General features: G+C 40.8%; 1 protein-coding gene across 2 annotated transcripts in view; it reads right to left on the bottom strand.

The window, feature by feature from the left end:
* The window catches only part of FNDC1 (fibronectin type III domain containing 1), a 67,789-nt gene that overhangs the window by 12,448 nt on the left and 33,173 nt on the right, over positions 1 to 22,168 (bottom strand). Inside the window, exons 7-15 of one of the 2 annotated variants that reach the window (XM_065833333.2) lie at positions 19,687 to 19,875; positions 16,604 to 18,970; positions 15,169 to 15,296; positions 13,286 to 13,397; positions 11,971 to 12,351; positions 7,983 to 8,048; positions 5,993 to 6,154; positions 3,764 to 3,994; positions 2,227 to 2,335 (exon numbers count right to left, since the gene is read on the bottom strand). In XM_065833333.2, coding sequence (XP_065689405.2) covers positions 2,227 to 2,335; positions 3,764 to 3,994; positions 5,993 to 6,154; positions 7,983 to 8,048; positions 11,971 to 12,351; positions 13,286 to 13,397; positions 15,169 to 15,296; positions 16,604 to 18,970; positions 19,687 to 19,875 — 3,745 coding nt within the window. Of the gene's footprint in view, positions 1 to 2,226; positions 2,336 to 3,763; positions 3,995 to 5,992; positions 6,155 to 7,982; positions 8,052 to 11,970; positions 12,352 to 13,285; positions 13,398 to 15,168; positions 15,297 to 16,603; positions 18,971 to 19,686; positions 19,876 to 22,168 lie in introns of both variants that reach the window. The other variant, XM_065833332.2, reaches the window with a different exon arrangement.

Here is a 22,168-nt window from a genome sequence, read left to right on the forward strand (position 1 = left end):
ATACGTAAATCAGCTGCCTGCAGGTTTACAGGTTAGTACAAAGTGTCTCCCTTCAACAAAAATGGCCTAGCACTACATCCATCATGAATATTTACAACAAACATTATAATATGACACTAGAGAAGAGCTGGAAGAGGAGCTTCCTGCACAGTTGGTGTGAGGTAGGCATGTGCCACACAGGTCTACTGCTTGCAGAGGACAAGGGTTGCATTGACATCTTACCTCTTTTGTGATGTCTGATGATAGACAGCAGCCAGCTGTGACTGATGCTGCTTGTTGGGGGTTCTTAGGCTTTGCTTTAATGGAGACACAAAAAGAAAACAAAATACAAGCCAGAAGATCCAGGCTCTGTTTGTAATTGTGAGCCCTGAGTAATATTTGAGAGCCTCCTATGAAATGCTCTGTACACACTGAAATTGCTAGCAGGCACACTGGGATCAAAATGCTTCTGGAGAGAACAAAAACCAAGTGGACAGGGAAGAAGATCTGAAGAGACATGAAGATACAGTGGTAAAGGATAGTGTTTTAAATCATGAGACTATCTAGCCACTCCTATCAGGCACTGCCACAACTTTCCTGCAGAAAGGCAGGAAAAAGCCTAACCATGCTGAAGAAAGAGATTGAAATGTTTATGACAGGGATTGTAATGTTTGTGGCTGCAGAAGACTGGATTTTGTGGTTCAGCAGATGCTGTTCAGCCTTTTGCATCAGTCTTCTGTGACAGCTGAGAATTAAGGTTAGGGAAGGAACATTGTCAAGACTGATGGCTTTAAGATTCAATAAGGTTTAAAGTAATTTTATCATTTACATTCACATGTCACAAGGAAGCAGCTCCTGTGGCCACTGAAGCTGACCAGAGTTTTGTTAATGGAAAAACTTCCACTTCTCAAATAGAGGTTAGACCAGGCCTTGCAGGTTAAACACAGACTTCCATTTTGTTTGTAAAACCTAAACACCAGGCAGATGTTTTCCAGGATATGCTGACAGCATCAAATCTTCTCTAGGGCTGACTTCTGCCAAGATGCCAACCCTTCTCTGATGTGCTGTGCATGCCACGAGATTGCACCACCAATAACCCCTCATGGGACACCCAGCAGCCAATAGCATCTGCATACAGGAAATCCGACTTAATCAATGTAAACACAAAACTTTTGGACTAACTTAAGATCTCATGCCATGCTTTCTTGGTTAGGCATGGGGTCTTTTCCCAGTGGTTAGGGAGTTATTTTTAAGACAACAAATATGCAATCAATTCAGCCTGTGGATTTGGAGATTGCAAACGAGATTGGACAACACACGTGATTTCTCTGCTGTAAAGAACCCTTCTTCTCCACCACAGACCCCACATGAAGACTTCATTGCCTCTACTAAGTGAGGCATGCTAGTCCCAGCCCACAATCCCAGTGCATCTCCCATGTTACAAAACATGTGCCTAAGAGACTGTGTCTAAGAGACTGTAGTTATCAGCGCGTGAAGAGCAATCACGTAGCCCAAGGCAGCACCAAAAGTATTTCACACTCAGAATTTGAGAGAAAAGTATGAGAGATGCTGAGCATCTGTCAATTTTAATGTCGCATCTACAATTTTAATGTAGTCCCTTTGTGGCTGTTTATTTCCCACACAATTGCCATGAATTATTACAATATCCCACAAAGCACACATTCTTGTTTTGCCATTTCAGAGAAATTTTTTTCAAGATAAAGACCTGGTAGACTGATTTCTGACCAACTTCCACAGCCTCGTGATATACCACCAAGCCCTCTCTTCCAGCACAACTCATGTGATCAGACAGTAAAAACGGACCAGAGAGCAGCACCTCTCCTCACCAGCTCTTAGGTACCAAATCTCAGCTATGCCAGTATGTGGGAATGTACACATCTCATAACATCAAGAGTATGCTTTAGCAGACTCTTACCTTCAAAATTTGATTTAGTTATACATAAGACTAGAACATGTTTTTTTCTAAATAAGATTTTCTCTGTTACTGATATGTGTTTATATATACACAAACATATATGCATGTACACAGTCATCTGCTCCAGGGTTAATATGGTAAACATGTCATGTAAGTAGCTGTGCAGTTTACAAAACAATTTGCTGTCAAACAGAATCAGTAAAATCTAGATCAGACAAACATTTATACTAAAACAAAGAAAAACAATTAACTATTCTCAAAATTTGTTTTACTTCTCAAACACAACTGAAAAGAATGGATCAAATCTTTACCGTGTATTGGGCTTCAGGTTCTCAATGGGCAAATGAGTAGTTCCTGCAGTCCTGGTTGACCACTTATTCTTTAAAAAGTCATCATAGGATGCACTGTAAACCAGATAGCCTGTAAAGAGGAAAGACAAATAATTGTGAAGATTACAAATAAATTTTAAATAAATGATATTCCAAGTCTTAGGTGTTGTGGTAGATTTTATGGGCTAAAAACAGTGGAAGTATCTTTGAATATGGAAATGATTTGATGTCTAACTCTCCTGGGAAAATCCTAGGCTAAAATTATTTCATGTTATTAGCCAATAATGATGGAGCATTACATCAGAGTTACCCAGTTGCAAATACTGATTTAAAACACAGTGAAGTCAGAAAAATGATAGAATCAACCCATTCATTGTTTTAAGTGGTGCACTGTGCAGAAACTAATATTATTAGAAATACCATGTTTAAAAAAAAAAAATGTTGTGCAAACTGCACTCAGCAAGATACTGGATCAGTAGTCTTGAAGAATGAAACACTGTGGGACAGACATCACATGGCCTGTTCAAGTGCCACCTTCTGCTTTCCCAACCATTACCGCAACCATTAATCAGCTCTGTGAGCTCCCACCCCTCTGCCATCACTGTCAGTCACGTATCCGCGCGAGGCTCCTCAAAAACTGTACATTAGCACCAAAGAAGTGGTGTTTTCCAACGCTTACTTCAGAACTTTGAGTCCATTGATAAAAAGTGGTTGATTAATTTCTAAAATATTTTAGTTATTTATTTACTCTAGTGTTTTTTAGCAACAATTGAGATTCATTCTTGAGGTCAGTTGGGCTTCTCTGTGGCCCTCAAAAGGTGTGAAGATATTAAAGGAGATATAATTTAATACATTTGTTCAACATATCCCCCACCCCTGAAGCTCATTTGTTGGACAGATATTTGAGCAAAATTTCAGTAAAACAAGGAAATCATATCCTGGGCCACAGACTCTACCGGAGATAAACAACTCTGATATGTTTTTTTCCTCAAAAAAAACCCCAAAAAGTGGACTAGAAGACCACCAAGCCAGAAGCCCCTCTACAAGTAGACTGCTCCTGTAGCCATGCTCACAGTGGGGCAGGACCCAGAGTTACTCCAGCCACACAGTCACCTTAGCTCAGACTGGACTGAAACCAAGTGTGAAAGATGCTCCAAGGGAGGCTTGGAAGGTGACTGTGGTGGAGCTGAGGGCACTACCTGTGGGCAGAAATGCTCAGCTGAGCAAAGTGCTATCACAGGTAGCATCCAGGTGAGAAGCAGTACCTTCAGAACCTCTAGCACAAGAACAATGCCAACATTTTTGAAATGTCTGGACCAGCCTGGGCTCATTGGTCTGGCATTGAGGGAGGACAAAGGGACCTTTCTTGCTCCTCAGAAAGTAGCCCACTTCCATTAGAGAGTCGCAAAGGAGTGAGGACTTCATCAGCTGTTGGCTCAGTTTAAGGTAAAAATGGTCATTTAAGAAAACCTTCCCCTTCCCCATTTCCTCCTTGGAAGACCAATGCTCAGGAGAGTACCTGTTACCATGTCTCCTCGAGCAGGCTTGGCCCAGTCCACGATGACAAAGGAGTGACAGCCTTCGACTGCCACGACGGTGATGTTGTGAGGGGCTCTCAGGGGATGCAGCTCTTTCTCTCTGAGGTCATTAGGGATGATTTCATCGAGACTCTCCACCTGGAAGTGCTCCAGGGCCTCTGTCAAGGAGCAGGGGGCTGCTGGATCTTTATTGAGATAGGTGACATAGGGAGCTAGAAGAGACAGGGTGATGCTTAGTTAGCAGTTTGTAGGTATCACAGAGCAGCACACAGGCTGGCAATTTCCTGAAAAGAAGAGAAGGAAGTTTTGTGATTAAGCTGAAAATTCTTCCCTTGCAGTCCAGAGATGGTTCACTGCCGATAAAAAAGCACGGCTTATACTCCATTTGATTAATGAGCAGGGAGAAGGGGATGCCAGTATTCAGGTCTACCTGACACTGACAACTGTACCAAATTACACAAAGACAGAAGGATCATCTTTGCTATGAGAGGCAGAAGAGCGCAATGTGACTGCAAGACTCTCTGCACGCTACCTCCAGCTGCTCTGCAGGTGGGGTAGAAACGTCACCTAAACCCTCTGCCTTTCCACATGTGGGATCAGATCCCTGTCAGGGCCTTAGACCATCTAAGACTTTACCAGGTCTTAGTGGTTGTTTCTTACACAACTGAAGCTAGGGTGAAACAACAGAGAGAACAAGAAAAGTAACTCTAAGGTGAAGCCTGACCAGATTAAATGAAGGCATTATTGCTGTGATTCTCTGGGTACTAAAGGACCAGGAGTTATGAGTCCCTACCTTCCAGGAATGTGCTCCCAACCTGTAATTTCTGTTTTGAAAAGCTTTAAACTGACTGGAATTGCACTTCAGTTCAGGAAAAGATTAAACTACCTTTCTATTGCCTTAAAAGTCACTGTAGCTTTCAAAGTAAGGACTATAAAACTTGCTTTGGAAATGTTTATTCAGTTGTAATAATACAATTCATTGAAATGGTAATATTATTTCCCTAGTGTCTTGAAATGTTCACAAACTAACATTTCTTGGTTTATCTTATTGGATTTCATGTCCTAAAGGGATTTTTTCCAGAACTTGCAATGAAGTTACTTTTAGCCTCTCCAGCTAAATGAATCAAGAAGCACTGTCAGTGCAAGAGCCGAATAGAAACATCATGAAATTGTTTGGACAGGGAAAATGAAGATGCGCTGGAAAAAGTCTTGGCATATATGAAATCAAATCTTTTTCTCCAGCAGTAGAGCTCTACTCTAAGCCATGTGAAACCTGTGGATTTTGGAAGGGAAGTCAAGACATGAGTCAAAGCTGACTCTCCACCCTTTAAACTTCTATGTGAAATGCCAGGTGAGCCAGCAGCTTGACCTGACCTCAGTTCAAATGCCAGAGGTTTGTAAAGGGCTGCGGGGAGGTTGACAGTCTGGGGTAGAAGCTGGTATGCAGTGCCCTACCACCTCCAAATCCCTCCAGTCTGGCTCCCAGCTCCTTCTCTGACAAAGAAGCATAGCAGCTTTGAAGTCAGATCTGCAAGACCTACCTACACACTTGAATGGCTCAGCTACACAGGAGCCAGCCTCCTGGCTCATGTCAATGTACTGGGGACTCCTTCACCAAGTTCCTTCTACACAGCAAAAATACAAATAGCAAAGTGAAATTTATGTCTATTGGTTTTACTTTTTGGAAAGTTCATATCCAAAACACCATTCATTCCTTGACTTTGAAGCACACCTTTCACACACCTTGTGCAAGGTGGGTGAAATCACTGGGGTTGTATTCATTCATGGGAAAGAATTAGGTCCCCCAGAGGAAGACTCACACCTACATGGAGATTTGCACTGATTAAACTACTGGTGTCAACCTAAAATGATGCAGTTGAGCTGAACTGAGCACCAGAGTAGACATTCTTGCTCTCTTACTGACTTCAGCTAAATTGAACACAATGCAAAATACAAAGCAGAGCACTTAGACTGAAAGAGTACAATGAGGTTTGCACTACTTCAACAAAATTGGTGTGGGGCCACACACAAGCATGCAAGTATCGAAGTTATGAACAAAGTATTGCTGCTTGGTTTTGCCAGGTGGCAGTCCTTCCAGTGACCACACACTAGTCTGTGGGATGTATCTGTGCAATGGTCTCAGCTTAAGGGCTGACCTTGCTAGAACAAGAATTCTTTGCAGCACAAGTAATGAGCTACATAAACCTTACCAGTGAACCGTTTCTTCCCAGCAATATCATATTCTGACACAGGGCCAGTGCCAACAACGCTCGTCTCTGGATAGACAACTTCAAATTCTGTCCTTGTAGAAGCAGTGGTGGTGGTGACGGTGGTGGTGGTCGGTGGCAAAGTGCTCTCAAAAAACTCGTAGTCTTCAGAGGAAACAAAAGACAAAAATGTTAGCTTGCTTTGTGTTATTTTGGCTTAACTATGAGAAGGGAAACATTTCTGTCAGCAGCCACAGTCCCAAAGGAGTGCCACGCACCCTGTCACACACTCCTTCAGGGCCTCTAAATCAGGGTCAGTCACACCTCAGCTTTGCAACAGTCCTTGCCTTAGGATATTAGTGTTGTTGCTGATTTAGATCTTGCTCACACAGGTAAAAAGGGTGACAATAAACAAATGTATTCATACAGCAATATCTTGGATGCATTCTATTTATCACCTCCCCTTACAATCCTCAAAGAAAGACAGCACAGTAAATGAATCCCTGGCCACAGCCCTCGGGTGCCAAAGGAAGCAGATGATAAATTGGAAAAATGGCCTTTTAGGAGAACTCTGTGTTATTATGCTAAAATTTTAGAGTTGGTTCATACTGTTCTTAAACCTTCCTGCAACTTAGATGCATGGAGTCTTGTACTTGCCATTTGTGGTCCCATTAGGCCATGAGAGAAGGCAAACTTGCACATGTGAATCTCCTGATATTCTGTCCTCCCTGATATTCGATCTCATTAAATTCAGTGCTCTTTGAAAAGCTACTGCGTTACCAGACACACAAAATAATATGAAAGAAGCCCGTGGCATCCCTACCATGTCCTTCTGCAGTCTGTGGGACTCTGCTCGTGGCTTTGAGTGTTTTCTGATTAAACTGCTAAAACATTTGTTTTCTGCAGGTGACCTGCTCCTAAGGGGAGGCCTGGCAAAAGACCTGTGCATCCCCTCCTCCTCACATTCTTAGTTGACCACTGTATGAAGCGGTCAGAATAAAAAGTCAAAAAGTCTATGATACCTTCCTCTCAGTTGCTGCATTCTCTTTTTAAATGCCTTTTCTGTTGGTGGTGGTGGTGGTTTGCCTTAAGATCCCAGCACCACATCCACAAAGAAAAAAGTTTATTATTCCAGAACCATAAATTCTACAAAAATGCTAACATTAGAACACTCTGAGTTTAACAGACGTCTGTATTTATCTGCTTTAATATGTGGTAGTAAGAGCAGGAATCTGAGGATTAGAAGCAGCAGAACATCGGAAGTCGGTGATGCTAGTTCCAGGAACCAATAATCTGCATTCCCTGTGCAAACAATGCTGGGTCTTGAGGCTTCCTCTTCAGCTAAGTTCTTTGTGTTCTGAATCATAATATCAGGATGGCATGAACATAACTGTAAAAATCTTTCCCTCTTCTCCTTTTATGTGATTTCAAGTATCTTTAATTGAAATTCCACATAAATTCAGCAGATTATTTTATATGTAAGTGATCTTATTCAGTATGAGCATGTTTGAGTCTAAATGCAGACTACACATCAAGAAAAAGATGAAATAATATATTCACAGTGCTGTGGAGTACTAAAAGCTCACTAAGGTATTTCAAGTTTCCAGGACTCAGACAATATTTTTATTTTCTATTTTAGAAGAGTTCATTGACTTCAACTGGGCTGGAGTTAGAAGTTGTACCAGGTAAAGTAAGTCTAAGATTGAAGGAGAGCCTGTATGACCCAGCTCTAAGCATAATTTATTTCCACAATAGGTTCATGTTAGACAGCAGGACTGATAGAAAGGGACCTTCCTGTCCAGAACAGTTGCCTTTGCACCCTCGAACTTCACATGTGATGTGGGACTCTGGAAAGATTTTCCAGCTCACTGTTGCTTGTGTAAGCTCCCATTCACCAGTTTGCCCCTTCTGACCCAATTCTAAAGTAAAAAGAGGGGAAAAATCCCAACCCCAAACATGCCACTTGCAAAATACTTTTACAGTTAAACAGTACCATCATCATATATCACATAGGCCTCTGTAGTTGCTGTCACATCTGAATCCAGTCCTGAGAACGTATCTACTGAGAGAGAAAGAAAAAAATGCTGTAAGAATTCAATGGTCTTGTCCCCACTCTCTAGTAAAATACTTCTGGGATAAAATTTAAACTAAAAATCTTCAGCCAGTTGATTTGTAAAGAAAAGAAACAACTGCTTCAGATAACATAGTCACAGTCCATTCTGCACGTTTAGAATAACAGCTGAGTAGCTAAGTGCAGTAGTCAGGAGCTTTGCTGAGGGAAAATAGGTTCAGGGTTGCTACTCAAAACTGAGAGTAATGCACCTTCCAGGAGCTCTGCCCTAGCCCTGGGAGCTCTGGAGCAAAGGCAGCTGTCAGCAAGCAGGTAATGCTCAGGTCAGGGTTTAACAACATTTTATAGTTTCAGGAGCTGCAAATGTGAGAAATTTATATGCGAAAAAACAAACAAGCAATTCAAATAAACTGAAAACTTCTACTCAAATATCAATGTCAAATAGTCCACAAATACAATCTGAATGATACATTTTCATTTTGCAGGGTTTTTAAGTTTAGAATCAACATTGATTGTACAAGACTGATTTTTTTTCTACTACAAGAAGTATCTTTTACATACATAATAGTGATTTTAATGCCAAAATAAATTTTGAAAACAGGGGAAATTGGTTGATTCTTGTCAGACTTTCACATAGCAAAATATGACATTTTCTCATGGTAGATTTCTGCAGCTACTCTTCAGAAGATCTTCCACTTGCAAGCTACTTGACTTCTCTGAAGGTAGTCAGTGACAAAGTAGATCGTTTGTTGAATTCTGCAGATTTTCTCACCATAGTTGGTCAGTATCAACCAACATTTACAATGTATGCACTTATCTTTGACTACATTCAAGTAAACAAGAGACTCAGATATGCAAAATTTAAGTCCTTCAGAGGTAGATTTCAACTTCACACCTACTAGCTAGTCAGCCTTTTGCCTATGTAGAATCCAGCATAAACAAATTTTATTTTCAGTTTTTGTGCTTGTTCAGTCTCTTCTACTTTACTTTCTGTGCTTCTTTAGCAATAGCTGTGGCATGGAGATGATGCAGGTACTTTCCAAAAGTATATTTATAATTGGCTTTATAGTTTTCTCCACATACACCAGCTGAAGTTCTCCAGATTGTTCCATCACCCTTTGCTGCAGCTCTTCAGTGAACCCTGCCAATACCAGATGAGGCCAAGCCTTGCTATGACCACTTGCTGTAGTCTTTCGGCATCTGTAAGGACAGCAGACTGTGCAACCATCACTTAATTTTATCACAGGTTCCTTGTGAGTTCGTAAAAGAAGTTTAGCTGATTTCACTGACAGATCATGTTTGTGTGGCCAAAATCCCTCTTGAAAGCTAAAGACTGCTGAATCTAGCAAAATGTTGACAATAAATTCTGCTGGGTCAACCAAAAATCCTTCCAGAGAGTAAGAGAATTTGCCAAAGCTTAGGCAGAACATTTGGCAGTGGGTTTTGGCACTCGCAGCCCCACGCTGTTTGGGAGTAAAGCACTTAGCAACAAAACATCAAGCTTTGGCAGAATAAGTATTTCATTTAATGATCTGGAGTATTTTCCAGACTCAGATTAAAGGGAAAGACAACATAAAAATATGATGTGGAAATCATTAAGGGAAAACCGCATTAAATGTTTTTGATAGTTCAAGTAGTAGCTGTTTATCCCTCTTGAAATTGACACTGCACTTGTTTAACAAAAGCAGCCATCATTAGATAAATGCCACAAAGGTGCCTTCTTTTCAACCAATTTCCTCTGTGGAACAAGCAGGTTGTTTTGCTGCATTTGTCATATGTTGAAGCAGGTCACCAGGATTTAAAAAAAAAAAGAAAAATCAAGAAAATCCTAATAATTACTCTTCAGAGAACTTTAATAATTGCCAGGTAGGGACTAATTAATATTGCTTAAGCTATATAGCAGGTAAGAAGTAGAAATCCAGCACCATCTTGTCTTTTCAATCTTCCACTATGATGCATTTGCAAACATGCTGTCGAAATGCCAGACAGTTCAGGAATGACTTAAGGGCCATTCTCACTGAACATGCAGCCACTGTAGAAAAACAGTTTTCATTCATGCCTCTAACAAAGTTCAAGGATTCAGCAAGCCCATCCAGTAGAAGGTAAAAAATCCAAGCAGAATGTTTTTAAATGTTCATAAAATCACATGAAAATTCCCAAGCTCATAACTCTGCTAAAAATAATATCGCAAAGCTTTTTGTTGTTCAGCTTCTGAAGTCTATGCTCAGATTAAGTCCAGATATATTTCATTAACTCTTATTGCTCTTATATATTCTCAGAAGAGATATCTTCAGGTATCAAATAGCACAGGCTAAAAAGGAAACATTACAGGATGTAAGCAATCTGTAAGGTAAGCAAAAGAAGCTAGTGGGAGTGGAGAGACTCTTAACTCTACCAAAAATCATGGTCCCCTTTAGGCAGTTTTGAAATTACCAGGGTGACTATATGTATTGTAACATATGTATATATTGTAATACTTTTGTAAATATAATTAAGAATACTGAGAGCACCAAAGGGGGAAAAAAAAAAAAAAGTTCAAATAAATATTTAACAATGATGGCAATTTTTATATACAAATGTTTGTGTGTGTACACATCCATGCATATGTACCTATGCAATCACACTTCTGTAAGTACACACTGTCAAACACCGGGCTACTTGTTAAATAAATATTAACACTATAAATCATTGTAATTCCATCTGTACAAGGCACTAACATCTCTGACTGATGGCTTAGCCAGGGTAGTTGGAAAGGGAATTTTCAGTCTTGTGCTTCTGAGATCCTTTCCAAGGATGCCATCCTTCGACTCACTGTGAGTTGCTGAAGCCACAACTTTCGGTATTTCTGCATTCTTCAAAGCAATAGTTCAGCTTCCTAGACCATGGTTACATGACCTACTTGTAAATCTACTTTTGCTTCAGAGATACAGGTATATGGGGGAAAGTTAATGAGGCTTAATTACCCATTAAAACAGGCTGGTGCAGTTGGCAGATGTCTGACTGACAACCTGTTGTTTAGGTTATGGTCATGCTGCTACTGCCTATTTGTACAGTGAGCGGGGATTGCCTTCAAATTGAAAGAATAAGGACTACCATGGTGCTCTCTTATCTGGTTTTGCAAAATAAACAGCTAACTGGTTTGCAATGCAACACTCAAGTGATGGAAGGGTAAAACATGGTACAAACATGCTCAGCACCCAAAGACTCCAGTGCATTTATATTTGTTTACTTTGGATTTCAGTTTGGCACCACATCCTAAGCTTGTATAACTGCAGCAGGGAAATAATGACATACACCGACACTGCAGATGAGAAACAAATTGATGTACAATTCTCTGTTTTATCTGTGCCGAGCCAGGGTTGTCTTTCCCCAGCTTCATCTGTGCTCTGCTACATTCCTGCTGGACAATCTCTATCTCCATGGGCTGGCAAGAGAACAAGAATCTCCTTTTGCAAGAGCTGTTTCCACTGTGGCTTAAAAGAGAGATTTTTCAGAATTTATTGTGAGAAATGAACACAAAATAGACAAAATGTACAGTGCCTTCAGGTCCTTCCGTGGCCTCAACTGGAGTGAGGACTTCCTTACATGTGAGTGCTTTGACCACAAAACTGCTGCCTATACTTGTGCTGACATGCATGAATATATGTGACAAGACTGGATCCAACGCAAGGTAAAAATTTTGCTGAAATCAATATATTTCCACAAAAAAACTACAGTGCCGGAGAAGGCTGACATTTTCTAACGAAAAAACATTTAATGCCCAAACCCTTCCTCAACTCCTCTATCTCAGCTCCCACTTTAACACATGGACCAAAATCTCAACACAGATTCTTTTCTGCTTTACATTAGTGTAACTGTACAGTACAAGCAGCCCAACCAAAGAAGTTCAAGCAGCACAAAAGGAAGTTACCTTCTGCATTGCACTCTGGCTGGCCATCGAACCCCAATAGCAAGTTGCCCTCGTCGTCGTACTGTGCATAGGTGCCTGGAGGACAGGTTGGGGGTGGTTTCTCAGTGGGTGGTTCAGTGGTGGTTGGCTCAGGGGTGGTGGTAGTAGTTGTAGCAACAGTTGTTGTAGTGGTTGTAGTAGTTGTTGTGGTAGTTGTTGGAGGTATTGTTGTAGTAGTAGTTGAGGGAGTGGTTGTTTTCTTAATCATTTCAAGACCAATCAGAGGTTTCCCTCCAAGGCTTATTATCGGTTTATCTTGTGCACTCGCTACAGGCTTACTAAATCTGCCATGTCCAAACAAAGGTATTCCATCAGGACTCACCACTGGTGCACCCTTTTCATCTGGAAGGGAAGAAAGGAAACAAAAAAAATCTCATCATTATTCCATTTCAGGCTTATAGTATGGTATATATCAACAGTAGATACCACAAGAGCACTGAGAGTGTGACTACAACCTCTTGTAACTAAGCTGACAGAGAAGGTGGTTATTATCTAGGAAAGAGCCATGGCGAGGGGATCTGGAAAATGGTTCAGAAGAACCTCAGATACTTCCTACTTCTTGAGAAGACTGCAGGGAAGCTTCACTTCAGAATCCCAATGTGCAGACAGTGTCTGTATTTAATCTAAGTCAGTCTCATAACTGTTGATGAAAGGTATAATGAACCCATATTCTGCTCCCTAATGTCAAATGTGCAAGGAAAAACTGGGATGAGCTGGTGAGACGTTGTCACTGAAGATAAACTTTTGTGCCAAATTCTGGGTACTGCAAATATTCATGGTAACCAGTTTAACAGCAAGCACTGAGTTTGCATTGAAGAGACCTACACAGCTGGACTGATATGCAAACAGCAGTGTTTTCACAGATCACACACAGAGGTTTTTGCTATTTATGATCAGTTTCAGAAGGAAAAATAAAATAATCATATACATATGGCTGGAACAGTGCTAGTGGTGGAGAATCATTACTTCTATTTATACGAAGATATAAATGAGCACCAATCCTTATTCTGGCTCAGTTCTGCAGTCCTTTCTAATGCTGATACAAGTGAGATGGACTTGGGTGATTCTTGCTGTCTCAAACTCCAGAGCCCCACAGGATGCCCCAAAGCCTGTCCAGGTCCTGCAATGTGCTGACTGCCTGATGGAGACCTGAGGTACAAGCAACTCCAAATGACTTGTATGGGATTTAGGGATAACTGAAACATTCAACAGCTCAAAGACTTGTATTATGTGCAAAAGTTTAGATTATTTCTTTAAGATGGAAGCTGTCACTTACCAACAATTGTACGTCCATCCCCTCCTAATTTCACTCGGAGAGGGTTGCCTTGGGAATCTTGGAGGTATTTTCCTTCAACATTTAGCACTAGCCCTCGGTCAAGATCTACAATCTAAAAGCAATAGATGGACTCAAGTTTAGCTAACATGACAGGAGCTGAAATTAAATTTCACAGCAGCAGAAATCCTGAGGAAATTCAGATATTAAGTGTGATGTTCTGGAATACCTACAATGCCCAGACACATTAAAAAGTGAGTCACCAATTGTTTAATAATCACTGAAAAATTACTGCTGAAGAAAGCAAATCTGCAGGACCTGGGCTCCAGAGTCGCACAACAACCACATTCATATTTCCTACTGCAGCTCTCACATGCAAAGGAGCAACTCCCTTGATTTTCTTGGGCTGCGCAACTCCTAAGGTAGAATCCTGTGATACTGATTTGAGTATGACCCTGAGCCCTTTTAAAGATGGGGTTTAAAAGTATGTCTACTAATAAAAAAAAAAAAATTAAACTAGTTCATTTAGATTAAAACAGCAGTGAAAACAAAGTAGCTAAGATTTAAATCGGGGTAGGAGACTGAAGAAAAGCCTCTGTCTCATAAAACAAATCTATCTGAGCGCTTGGATTGAATTCAAGAGGTAACTGCAGTTAAGATCCAGTCTTCGTTGCCATTTCAACCCAAAATAGCTGAACTGTATGCTGTTTTAACCTGAGGTAACAGACACTGAGCCACAAAACACAAAAACGCAAAAGCTGTTAAGCGCTAGGAGGAAACTGAGAAGACATGAGCACCAGTTCCAGGCTGATGAGACAGACTTACATTTGGTACTGGGGAAAAGGCTGCAGCAGGAGGGACAGTAGGTCATGAGATCAGTCTCTGAAGGCCTCCAGGCCTCAGATATTGATATATATTCTCTTGCTTTGCAAGGTATTCATCCTGCTTGCAGCAATGCATTCTTCTCGTGAGGTAGAGAGAGACACTCCATGGCCTCCCAAGGACCTTTCTAGCCCACCTTCTGGAGTCTATTTAAAGGACTTTGGCCATGCTTTTCAAAATGTCTCCCTTAAATGTGACATACCTGATGCACCTTTTTATGTTCTTCTAATGTAAATGGTGAGATTGAAGTGGCCATAAAATAAATGTCTTTATGTGTCATGCAGCAAGTGAGAAACTCTACTGATGTCAGGGAGATTGGTCACAGTCTCATCTGGCTCAGTGTTTGGGCAAACACACAGGAAACACCAGTTCCTTCCCTGCATTGGTTGGTTGTAAACTCATTGGACAGGATTTTAAAATACAAGGTCTGGGCTTGTAGGCACCTAGTGGGGTTTTCCTATCAACAGCATCTGAGCTCTTCTGTAGATACCACTGGAAACATGTCTGTATGAACAGCAAAATGCTTAAAGATACCTATGTATGTTAATTTAAGGCATCATGACACTTACATAGTAACCTTACATTCTTATACTCTTGCTCACAAGCTTCTCCCTGGATCGTGAATCTGGAGGAAGCATTGATGAACATGCCTTTGACAGCAGTGGTCCCAGGCAGTCCTCACACACACTGCCTAGCAGACAAGCCCTGAGTCACTGGGGAGATGAAGTCCCACTGACTTTGAGGGAAAAAAGTTTCACTAAATCTATGGGAGTAATACTATACTTGAAAATTCAAGCCATCAGGCTTTAAATCAGACATTTTAAATGCTCAAATAATGAAATGCAGAATTTGTCATGAGATTTCAATCAAAAAGTGGAAACTAAGTATAATCTCACTTTACAGCTTCACTGACTGAGAGAACTGTTCTCCTCTCTTAATGAAAATGTAAGTATAATACAATAAAAGGCCAAAGCATCTTGAATTCAGAGAGAAGGTCACCCTACCCACTTTGTTCCTTGAGGGCCATTGATAACTCTTTGTCCACTTGGTTTTCCATTATTACCAGGTACTACTTTTCCATTTCCATTTCCATTTCCATTTTTCGTTGTAAGATTAGGTCTGCCATTGTAACCTGAAACAGAAAACATGTTATTCTGAAGAAAGCTGTGCATATTACAAACCACATTTAAAAATGCAAATAAATGCATTTTCTGACTGATCTGGAGAGCAGAAAGAGTCTTCACCACACTTGACAAGCCAGGCATTTAATTTCTGCTTGGAACAACTGCTGTGACACTGTCAGATCGCTGCAGCTGACACAGGCATCTGAAATAGTTTCTTCTGAGGAGGTTAAACACTCATGGTTTGTTTCTATCATGTTTATTTGGTTTCTTTATTCCCTCTTGGGTTTTTTTAGTAAAGCAGGGCAACATTTCTAAACAACACTTCAGCCATTAAAATGTTTGTGATCTTCATAAACATTTGAAGAGTGAGGTGAGGGAAGAAAACATTATTAAACAAAACCACTTGTTCAATCCTATCCTTATACAAAGCTGTAGTGACAAATTGAAAGGAGAGGGGATGGAAATTACCATGCATGCTCCTCACTGTATATCAGTAAGGCCACATTGGGCAAAACATTGTTATTTATTCACTAAAACACTCAGGTCACTCACTACTATTTTGGATGTCCATGCATTAGAGGAAGAAAAAAACATTTCTACCTAGCAAAGTTGCTGAGACAGTGTGGGATTCTCCATAGGTGACACAGGCAATCAACAGGTTACACACTGTAACCCTCTGTTCCAATACTCAGAATCATGAGATATTCTACCAGGAAGCAAACCTCTAACATTCGGGGTAAATCAAATCCGTAAAGGTATTAGAGGGCCTGACTGTAATGTGAGCAATCCTCAACAGGAATGTGCAACTCTGAGCTGTCACTTCAAAAAAGAGGAAAGTGGCTTAAAAATTAATTAAAGAACAGCCAGGACAGCATGAGGAAACACCTTAGTGCCTAGGTGTGGGCAAGGTAGCACTATATAACCCACAAAAGCCTTTTAGTAATCCATATGGTGAAGAGTGATGTGTTGGAGAGTCTGTCTTATTCTGAGCACAAATACGTTTTCAGTGAGCATTCAGTGAAGTCATTGCTCAATAAGGAACATAGCCCTTTCTTCCAATTTAGTACCTAACTCTGTCATCTCCTCTGTGGATCATGGGATCCTGTGCAGAGCAGACCACAGGACCAAAGGTCTGGGACACCACATTGCACTGATTAGCCAATGTCCTCAAGAACTGGGCTCCCTGAAAACCAACAAAATAAAAAGTAATACTGAAATAAATAACTGAACCTGCATTCTGATGGGGGACTTTGCATCTAACTGATGATCTTCAGAAAAACAGTTCAGTGAGATTACTACAACAAAGACAAGATACCTTGTCTATAAGGAGGTCTAACAAATTGCCGTTGAGAAGGGCTCCGTAGCCTGGAGTTCAGTAGTCGCTGGCGAGGGGACAAAGTGGAAGAAGAAACTGTTGGAGAAACAGTGTGTGTGGTCATAGATGCAGAAGAACGTGGCCAAACAAAGCTTGGTTTAGATGGAGTATGCTTGTTAGAGGACTGAGTAATCCGTGATGCTATGGCAGAGCTTCCTGGTGATTCGGGAGAAAATATTTTTAATGTTGGAGTTTTCTCCTTCTCTTCCTCTTCAGAGTTTACTTTGTGAGGTAGAAGAGTGTCCATAGATTTTCTTTTATTACTAGTAGTGTCATCGTATGTGTTTTTGTTACCTCTAGAAACAGAAGGGGACCATTTTGCTGCCAAAGATGTGGGTTTCTCTTCCACTTCTTTCTGATCATATTCATTGTAATAATCATCCTCTTCATTAGAAACTGACTGACGAGATTTAGATGAAGAAGAGGAAGGAACTTCTCGAGGAACTTCAGCTTCAGACATTTTTGAGGGCAATAGGCCATATTTTTTCTCTGTTTGGGATGCTGTTCTTGTAGCAACCATTGAGTGAGTAGATAATGAAGGACGAGCGTGTCTTGAAGAAGTGGATGACAACCTTGGATTATACTGGTTGTCTTTTGCTGTATCACTGGCAGAACTGGAGTCTGGTCGAGTAAGTTTTGGCTTGTAGGAAGGTACCTGAGAATCTGGCTGCTGTTGCTTTGATAGAGAGGAGCTTGAGCTTCCCTGAGAGAAAGATGCAGGTAATCCCCTAGAAGAGGACACACCTTTACGAAACACAGAGTGGCTGCTTGCTCTGTCAGTGCCTTCTGTTTTACCTTCATCATCATCTTCCTGCAATTCTTCGTTACTCTGGGATGAGATGTGAGATGGGAGGCGCCGGCCCCTTGAATGCAGTAAGGAAGGACTGGTTTGAGCCATCTGTGAAGGCTCTGAGTGGGAGGTCTTCTCCAATGGAAGATTAGAGGGCAATGTCTTTCTAGGCAAAGATACACTGAGTTTTGATTGAGCAAGGGTTTCTTTTACCTCTTGACTGTCCTGCTCTTCAGGTTTATGTTTGGAAAGAGAAGACTGCAAAAGCGAATGCTTTTCTAGAGCAGTTGATGGACTTCGTTGTTCTGACGAGTCAAAGTGACTTGACTTTTCACCATGTGTCCTTCTGAGGTGAGAGTCAGAATTGATCTGAGAATTTCTTCTCTTGGAATAGATTCCTGAAGAAGACTGCCTGGAGGAGGGTAGAGAAGGAAATAAGGGGTTTGTGTCTTGTGAGTCTTCCCTATAATTCTTATCAATGTCCTTTCTGTCAGATTTGGCACTGGTGGAGGAGCGAGAGTGAGGTGAAGCATGGCCAGAAACAGCAGACCTTGATGAGACAGCAGCTGCAGCTAATTTCGAATCCTTCCATGTGCGAGAACTGGAGCCCGAGGGCAGCCTTGTTTCTTGCGACTGAGAACTGGGCTGTTCTGCTCTGTCCTCTGCTTCTTCATTGTCAAACTCATTATGGCTGTCACGAGCATGGGAATCTGCTGATTTGGAAAGGGATTGATGTGAATGACCTAGAGAACCAGACCTACTGGCATGGCTTGGGACAACCTCATGAGAGATAGCAGACTGCCGGTTTGATGGTAAAGCCTGGCGACTAGCCTCTGAAGTTTTAGAAGATGCTTTCAACAGCACGGGGTCTGGCTTCTCTTCGACGTTACCTGCAAGATCATTATTTTTGGCAGGCAGAGGATGAGAAGAGGTTTTAGAAGGCACGTTAGTGTTGCTTTGCCTCAGTTGCTTTGTTTCATTATCTGTGTATTTAGGAACAGATGAGGCAGAAGAATGCTGTGCTGACGATGGTAACGGTGCTGGTGGCTCATGTTTCTCTGTGCTCATCTTCTGTGACACCTCTGATGTGTGGGTTCGAACAGGGGTCCTCCCTGAGGCAGCGACAGGGTGAACTGGCCGACTAGGGGACAAGGGTCTAACAATCCTCCTCTGATCCTGGGCTTTTGGTGGCATTGTTGGAGCTTCTTGGGAGGAAACATGATCATCTGTCACTTCAGTGGATTGGAGATCAGTTTCCAGTTCACCTGTCTTTCTAGAGTGTAACTGAGATTTACTTAGAACCCCTCCTCGAGATAATATTTTATTCTTATATTCAGAAAGAAGATTCTTTTTATCACTAACATTAGGCGAATGAACAGATGACTGCTTAGAGGAAAGTGATGGCTGAACTTTTGAAGAAACAGGGGATGTCTGAGAAGGAGATGAGCCAGTTTTTTTAGCCTCTGAATTATCTTGAATATTTGTTTGTTGCTGAGCAACTGAATCCTCATGAGCAGCTGGGACGAGAAAAAAAAAAATGTTAATTCATAACAACAGAAGCAGCACAAAAAAAATTACTAAAAGAAGAAACCAGCCAGGTAGCAAGAACAAGACAACTTATGAGAATGTGAGACAATAATTATTTCTACGTTAACTTGCCTATGTGGAATTATTGTAACTTGGGTAAAACTTGGAGCAATTAAAATCAAACATCTAAAAACATGGCCTGCAACATCATATCAGTGGAATCAAATCTTCAACAGAGCTTAGTCATGTTGATGGCAGGGTGCTGCATTATTCCACCTAAGGCTGTGGCCCACATTCTCAGTTAACTCAGCAAATCTTCTGTCCCCACAACAGCATCTTTTTGGCAAGAAGGAAACACAAGGAGTAGTACCTGAGCAAGCCAGTCTAAATGACTTTCACAAGTGGGAGCTGCCAGGAATAGTGCAACCAAAGTCCCAAAGCATTGTATTCTTTGGCCTCTGGACAACAAGAGCACATAGTGTTTTCATGCAGGAAATAGAGTATGGTAAGCATTTATTTAAAATGTTAAAATGTCTATAAAATGTCTTTTTACATGCTGCAGTAACAGAAAGATTGTTAATGAAGTAAAATCCTATGAATTAGATGGAGTGCAGAGGAAGCTAAGAAAAGCTGGTAAGAATGAACATAGCTGGGATCAAGGCAAGAATGGGCAGACTACACAACTAGTGCATGGATTGACGCTCACCTGCTGGGATAGCAACACTGAAGGCTTTAGACTGAGGACCTGGTCCCCTTCTGTTTGCTGCACGAATTTTGAAAATATAGCGCTCCCCGGCCTGCAGACCATCTATTATGGCTGACGTTGTAGCTCCAGAGTAGGTGATGGACTTTGCTCCAAATGGCTTGAGAGCCGGGGCGTATGAAAGAATGTATTCTGAAATGATTTGGCAGACGGTTGGAAGGAGGAAACTGAAAACAGTCCTGTTTCCAGCGGACAGACTGTATGGGTAGGATGAATTAGAACGTGCATTACTAAAATTAATACACTAGCAATGCACGCCGAGTCAACAGCTGGAGTATAAAGACATGAGTGAGATATATATACATATGTATGTAGGTAAATTCAACATTTGTTCATCTTAATAGACAAAACCAAATCACATTAATGACCTAATGACTGAGACAGAATATATTAGCTATACCTTCATAAAAATACATTAGCAACAATGACCATCAGATTTAAGAGTCACCAAGGGGAGCCAGATGACCCAGAGGTGTGGGGGACATGAGAAAGTTAGAGCACCAACTACTGAATGGTTTGGTGTGCTGCACCAGGAGACCTTCTTTTGTTTCTTGACATCGACTAATAAAGGGAAAAAATGAGTCCTCTGAAAAAGTTAACTGCCTGAATCAGAAATCACAGAAGAAATCTGTACAGAGAAAAGTCACTGGAGGCAAAAACATGTACAAACATTGTCAGGAAAATACATACTGTCCTACTGCTTGTGGAAATGTTGTCTGAAAGACTGTGTAAATATTAGGTAGTGCAGATTGCTAAAATCAGAATACCTATGCTGTAATGGTTGATGGACCACAAGCAGATTTTAGAATTCCCAAGAAAAAGATACATTTTGAACTAACTGATTAGCTACCAACATATTTGCAATCAGCATCACATAATCTTGAGAATATTCTTCCAAAACGTAACTTGCACACAATGGCAGACAGCACACAAATGTGCTGCTGGCTGTAGCTACGCCCTGAGCAAATAAGAATGTTAAAAAATTGTCTTTCTCACAGAAATTATTTGGAAGAACAAAATGGTGGTTTTTCATAATTATCATTCAAGACATCAGTAATAAAATCTAGTGACATTATTCATTAATATTAATTACTTTCTTATCCTACATTTCCAACAGAGCCTTGACACAGCTACAATTGCACTTCACTTTGAGACCCTAGTCATGCAAAAGCAGCTCTGCCAGTTCACTGTGGTGAAACTCTACCATCTCCAAAAGCCGTATACTCATTCCTCAGCCATGCTGGAGCCTGAGGGACATCCCCATGAAAACACCAAAGCTTTACTTACTTTAATCTTGGAAACAATATTACTGCAGTCAAATATAAGTGTTTCCAGCTGCATCTTTGCTTGGAGGGGTTTTAGCTGTAATCTACAGGCCAGTAGGTAAAATTCATGCCTGGCTGACTGAGGTTCTTATTCAGAAGTGACACTTCTACCAGGAAATAACAACACTGCATATTACCAAATGGTAGCAACAGCATGCCTGTCCAACAAAATCAAAATCAAAACCTGGCGCACACTGCTTAATTATAGCCACTGCAGAAGGAGCAAACCAAGGTCTTCTTGCCACTTAAGAAACTCACCCTGCTCTCTCCCCTTTCAGTTCAGGATTACTGTGGTACCCGTGCTCTGTCTTAGCTTTCTGTATTGGGAAAAATTTCACCCCTATAGGAGTAATTGTAGGCATGAAGAAGAGTCGTCCCATCACACTCTCAGGGAGCGTGCAAGTTTCCTTTTCAGTCCTCTGTTAGAGGCCGGGGTATTGGACCAAAACAGAGTTTTGAAAATAAATTCCAAACGCTGCCAGTTTTCTCTCTCCACACAAAGAAACACAATATTACTTGAGGAGTCACAGTGCCATGATGGGAAAACTCTAGAACATAATAACAGTTTCAAAAACAGGAATTTATTCTTTTTTTTCTCTTTTTTTCTTTTTTTCTGAAAACAAGGCCATATTCATTGTGTTAATAAATAAGCCATGCATAGGTCATCAAAATTAAAAAGAAAAATCATCAGTGTTTTATATACAAGTGCACTTAATGCTCAGTTGGAAAAAAACAATGTATTAGAAGGCACAGTAAGCTTTGGATTGTTTTTCGTTTGTTTTAAAATACACAGGAGTTGCTTTAGTTGAAGAGGCACTGCTGTAACTTCCGGTAACTCAAATGGCTACCGGACAATATTTTCTCCCATTACTTAAATATGTGGTATAAATATAGAAAAGGATGGGGTAGAAAAACAAAAGGACCAAAAGACGAAAAATCCCGATTATCACGTGCTATCAAAACAACTATGAAGTGCTAATTCGGTGGTTTCATTTAGCCAGTAGAAATATATTTTTTGGTCATTCATCTACTTTTAGAATAAGACCTCTCCCATAACACTTCATAGCCAAGAAAAACAATTATATTTTGGACACGTATAA

The sequence above is a fragment of the Patagioenas fasciata genome, chromosome 3 (assembly GCF_037038585.1).
Source record: "Patagioenas fasciata isolate bPatFas1 chromosome 3, bPatFas1.hap1, whole genome shotgun sequence".
In the NCBI taxonomy this organism is placed as follows: Eukaryota; Metazoa; Chordata; class Aves; order Columbiformes; family Columbidae; genus Patagioenas; species Patagioenas fasciata.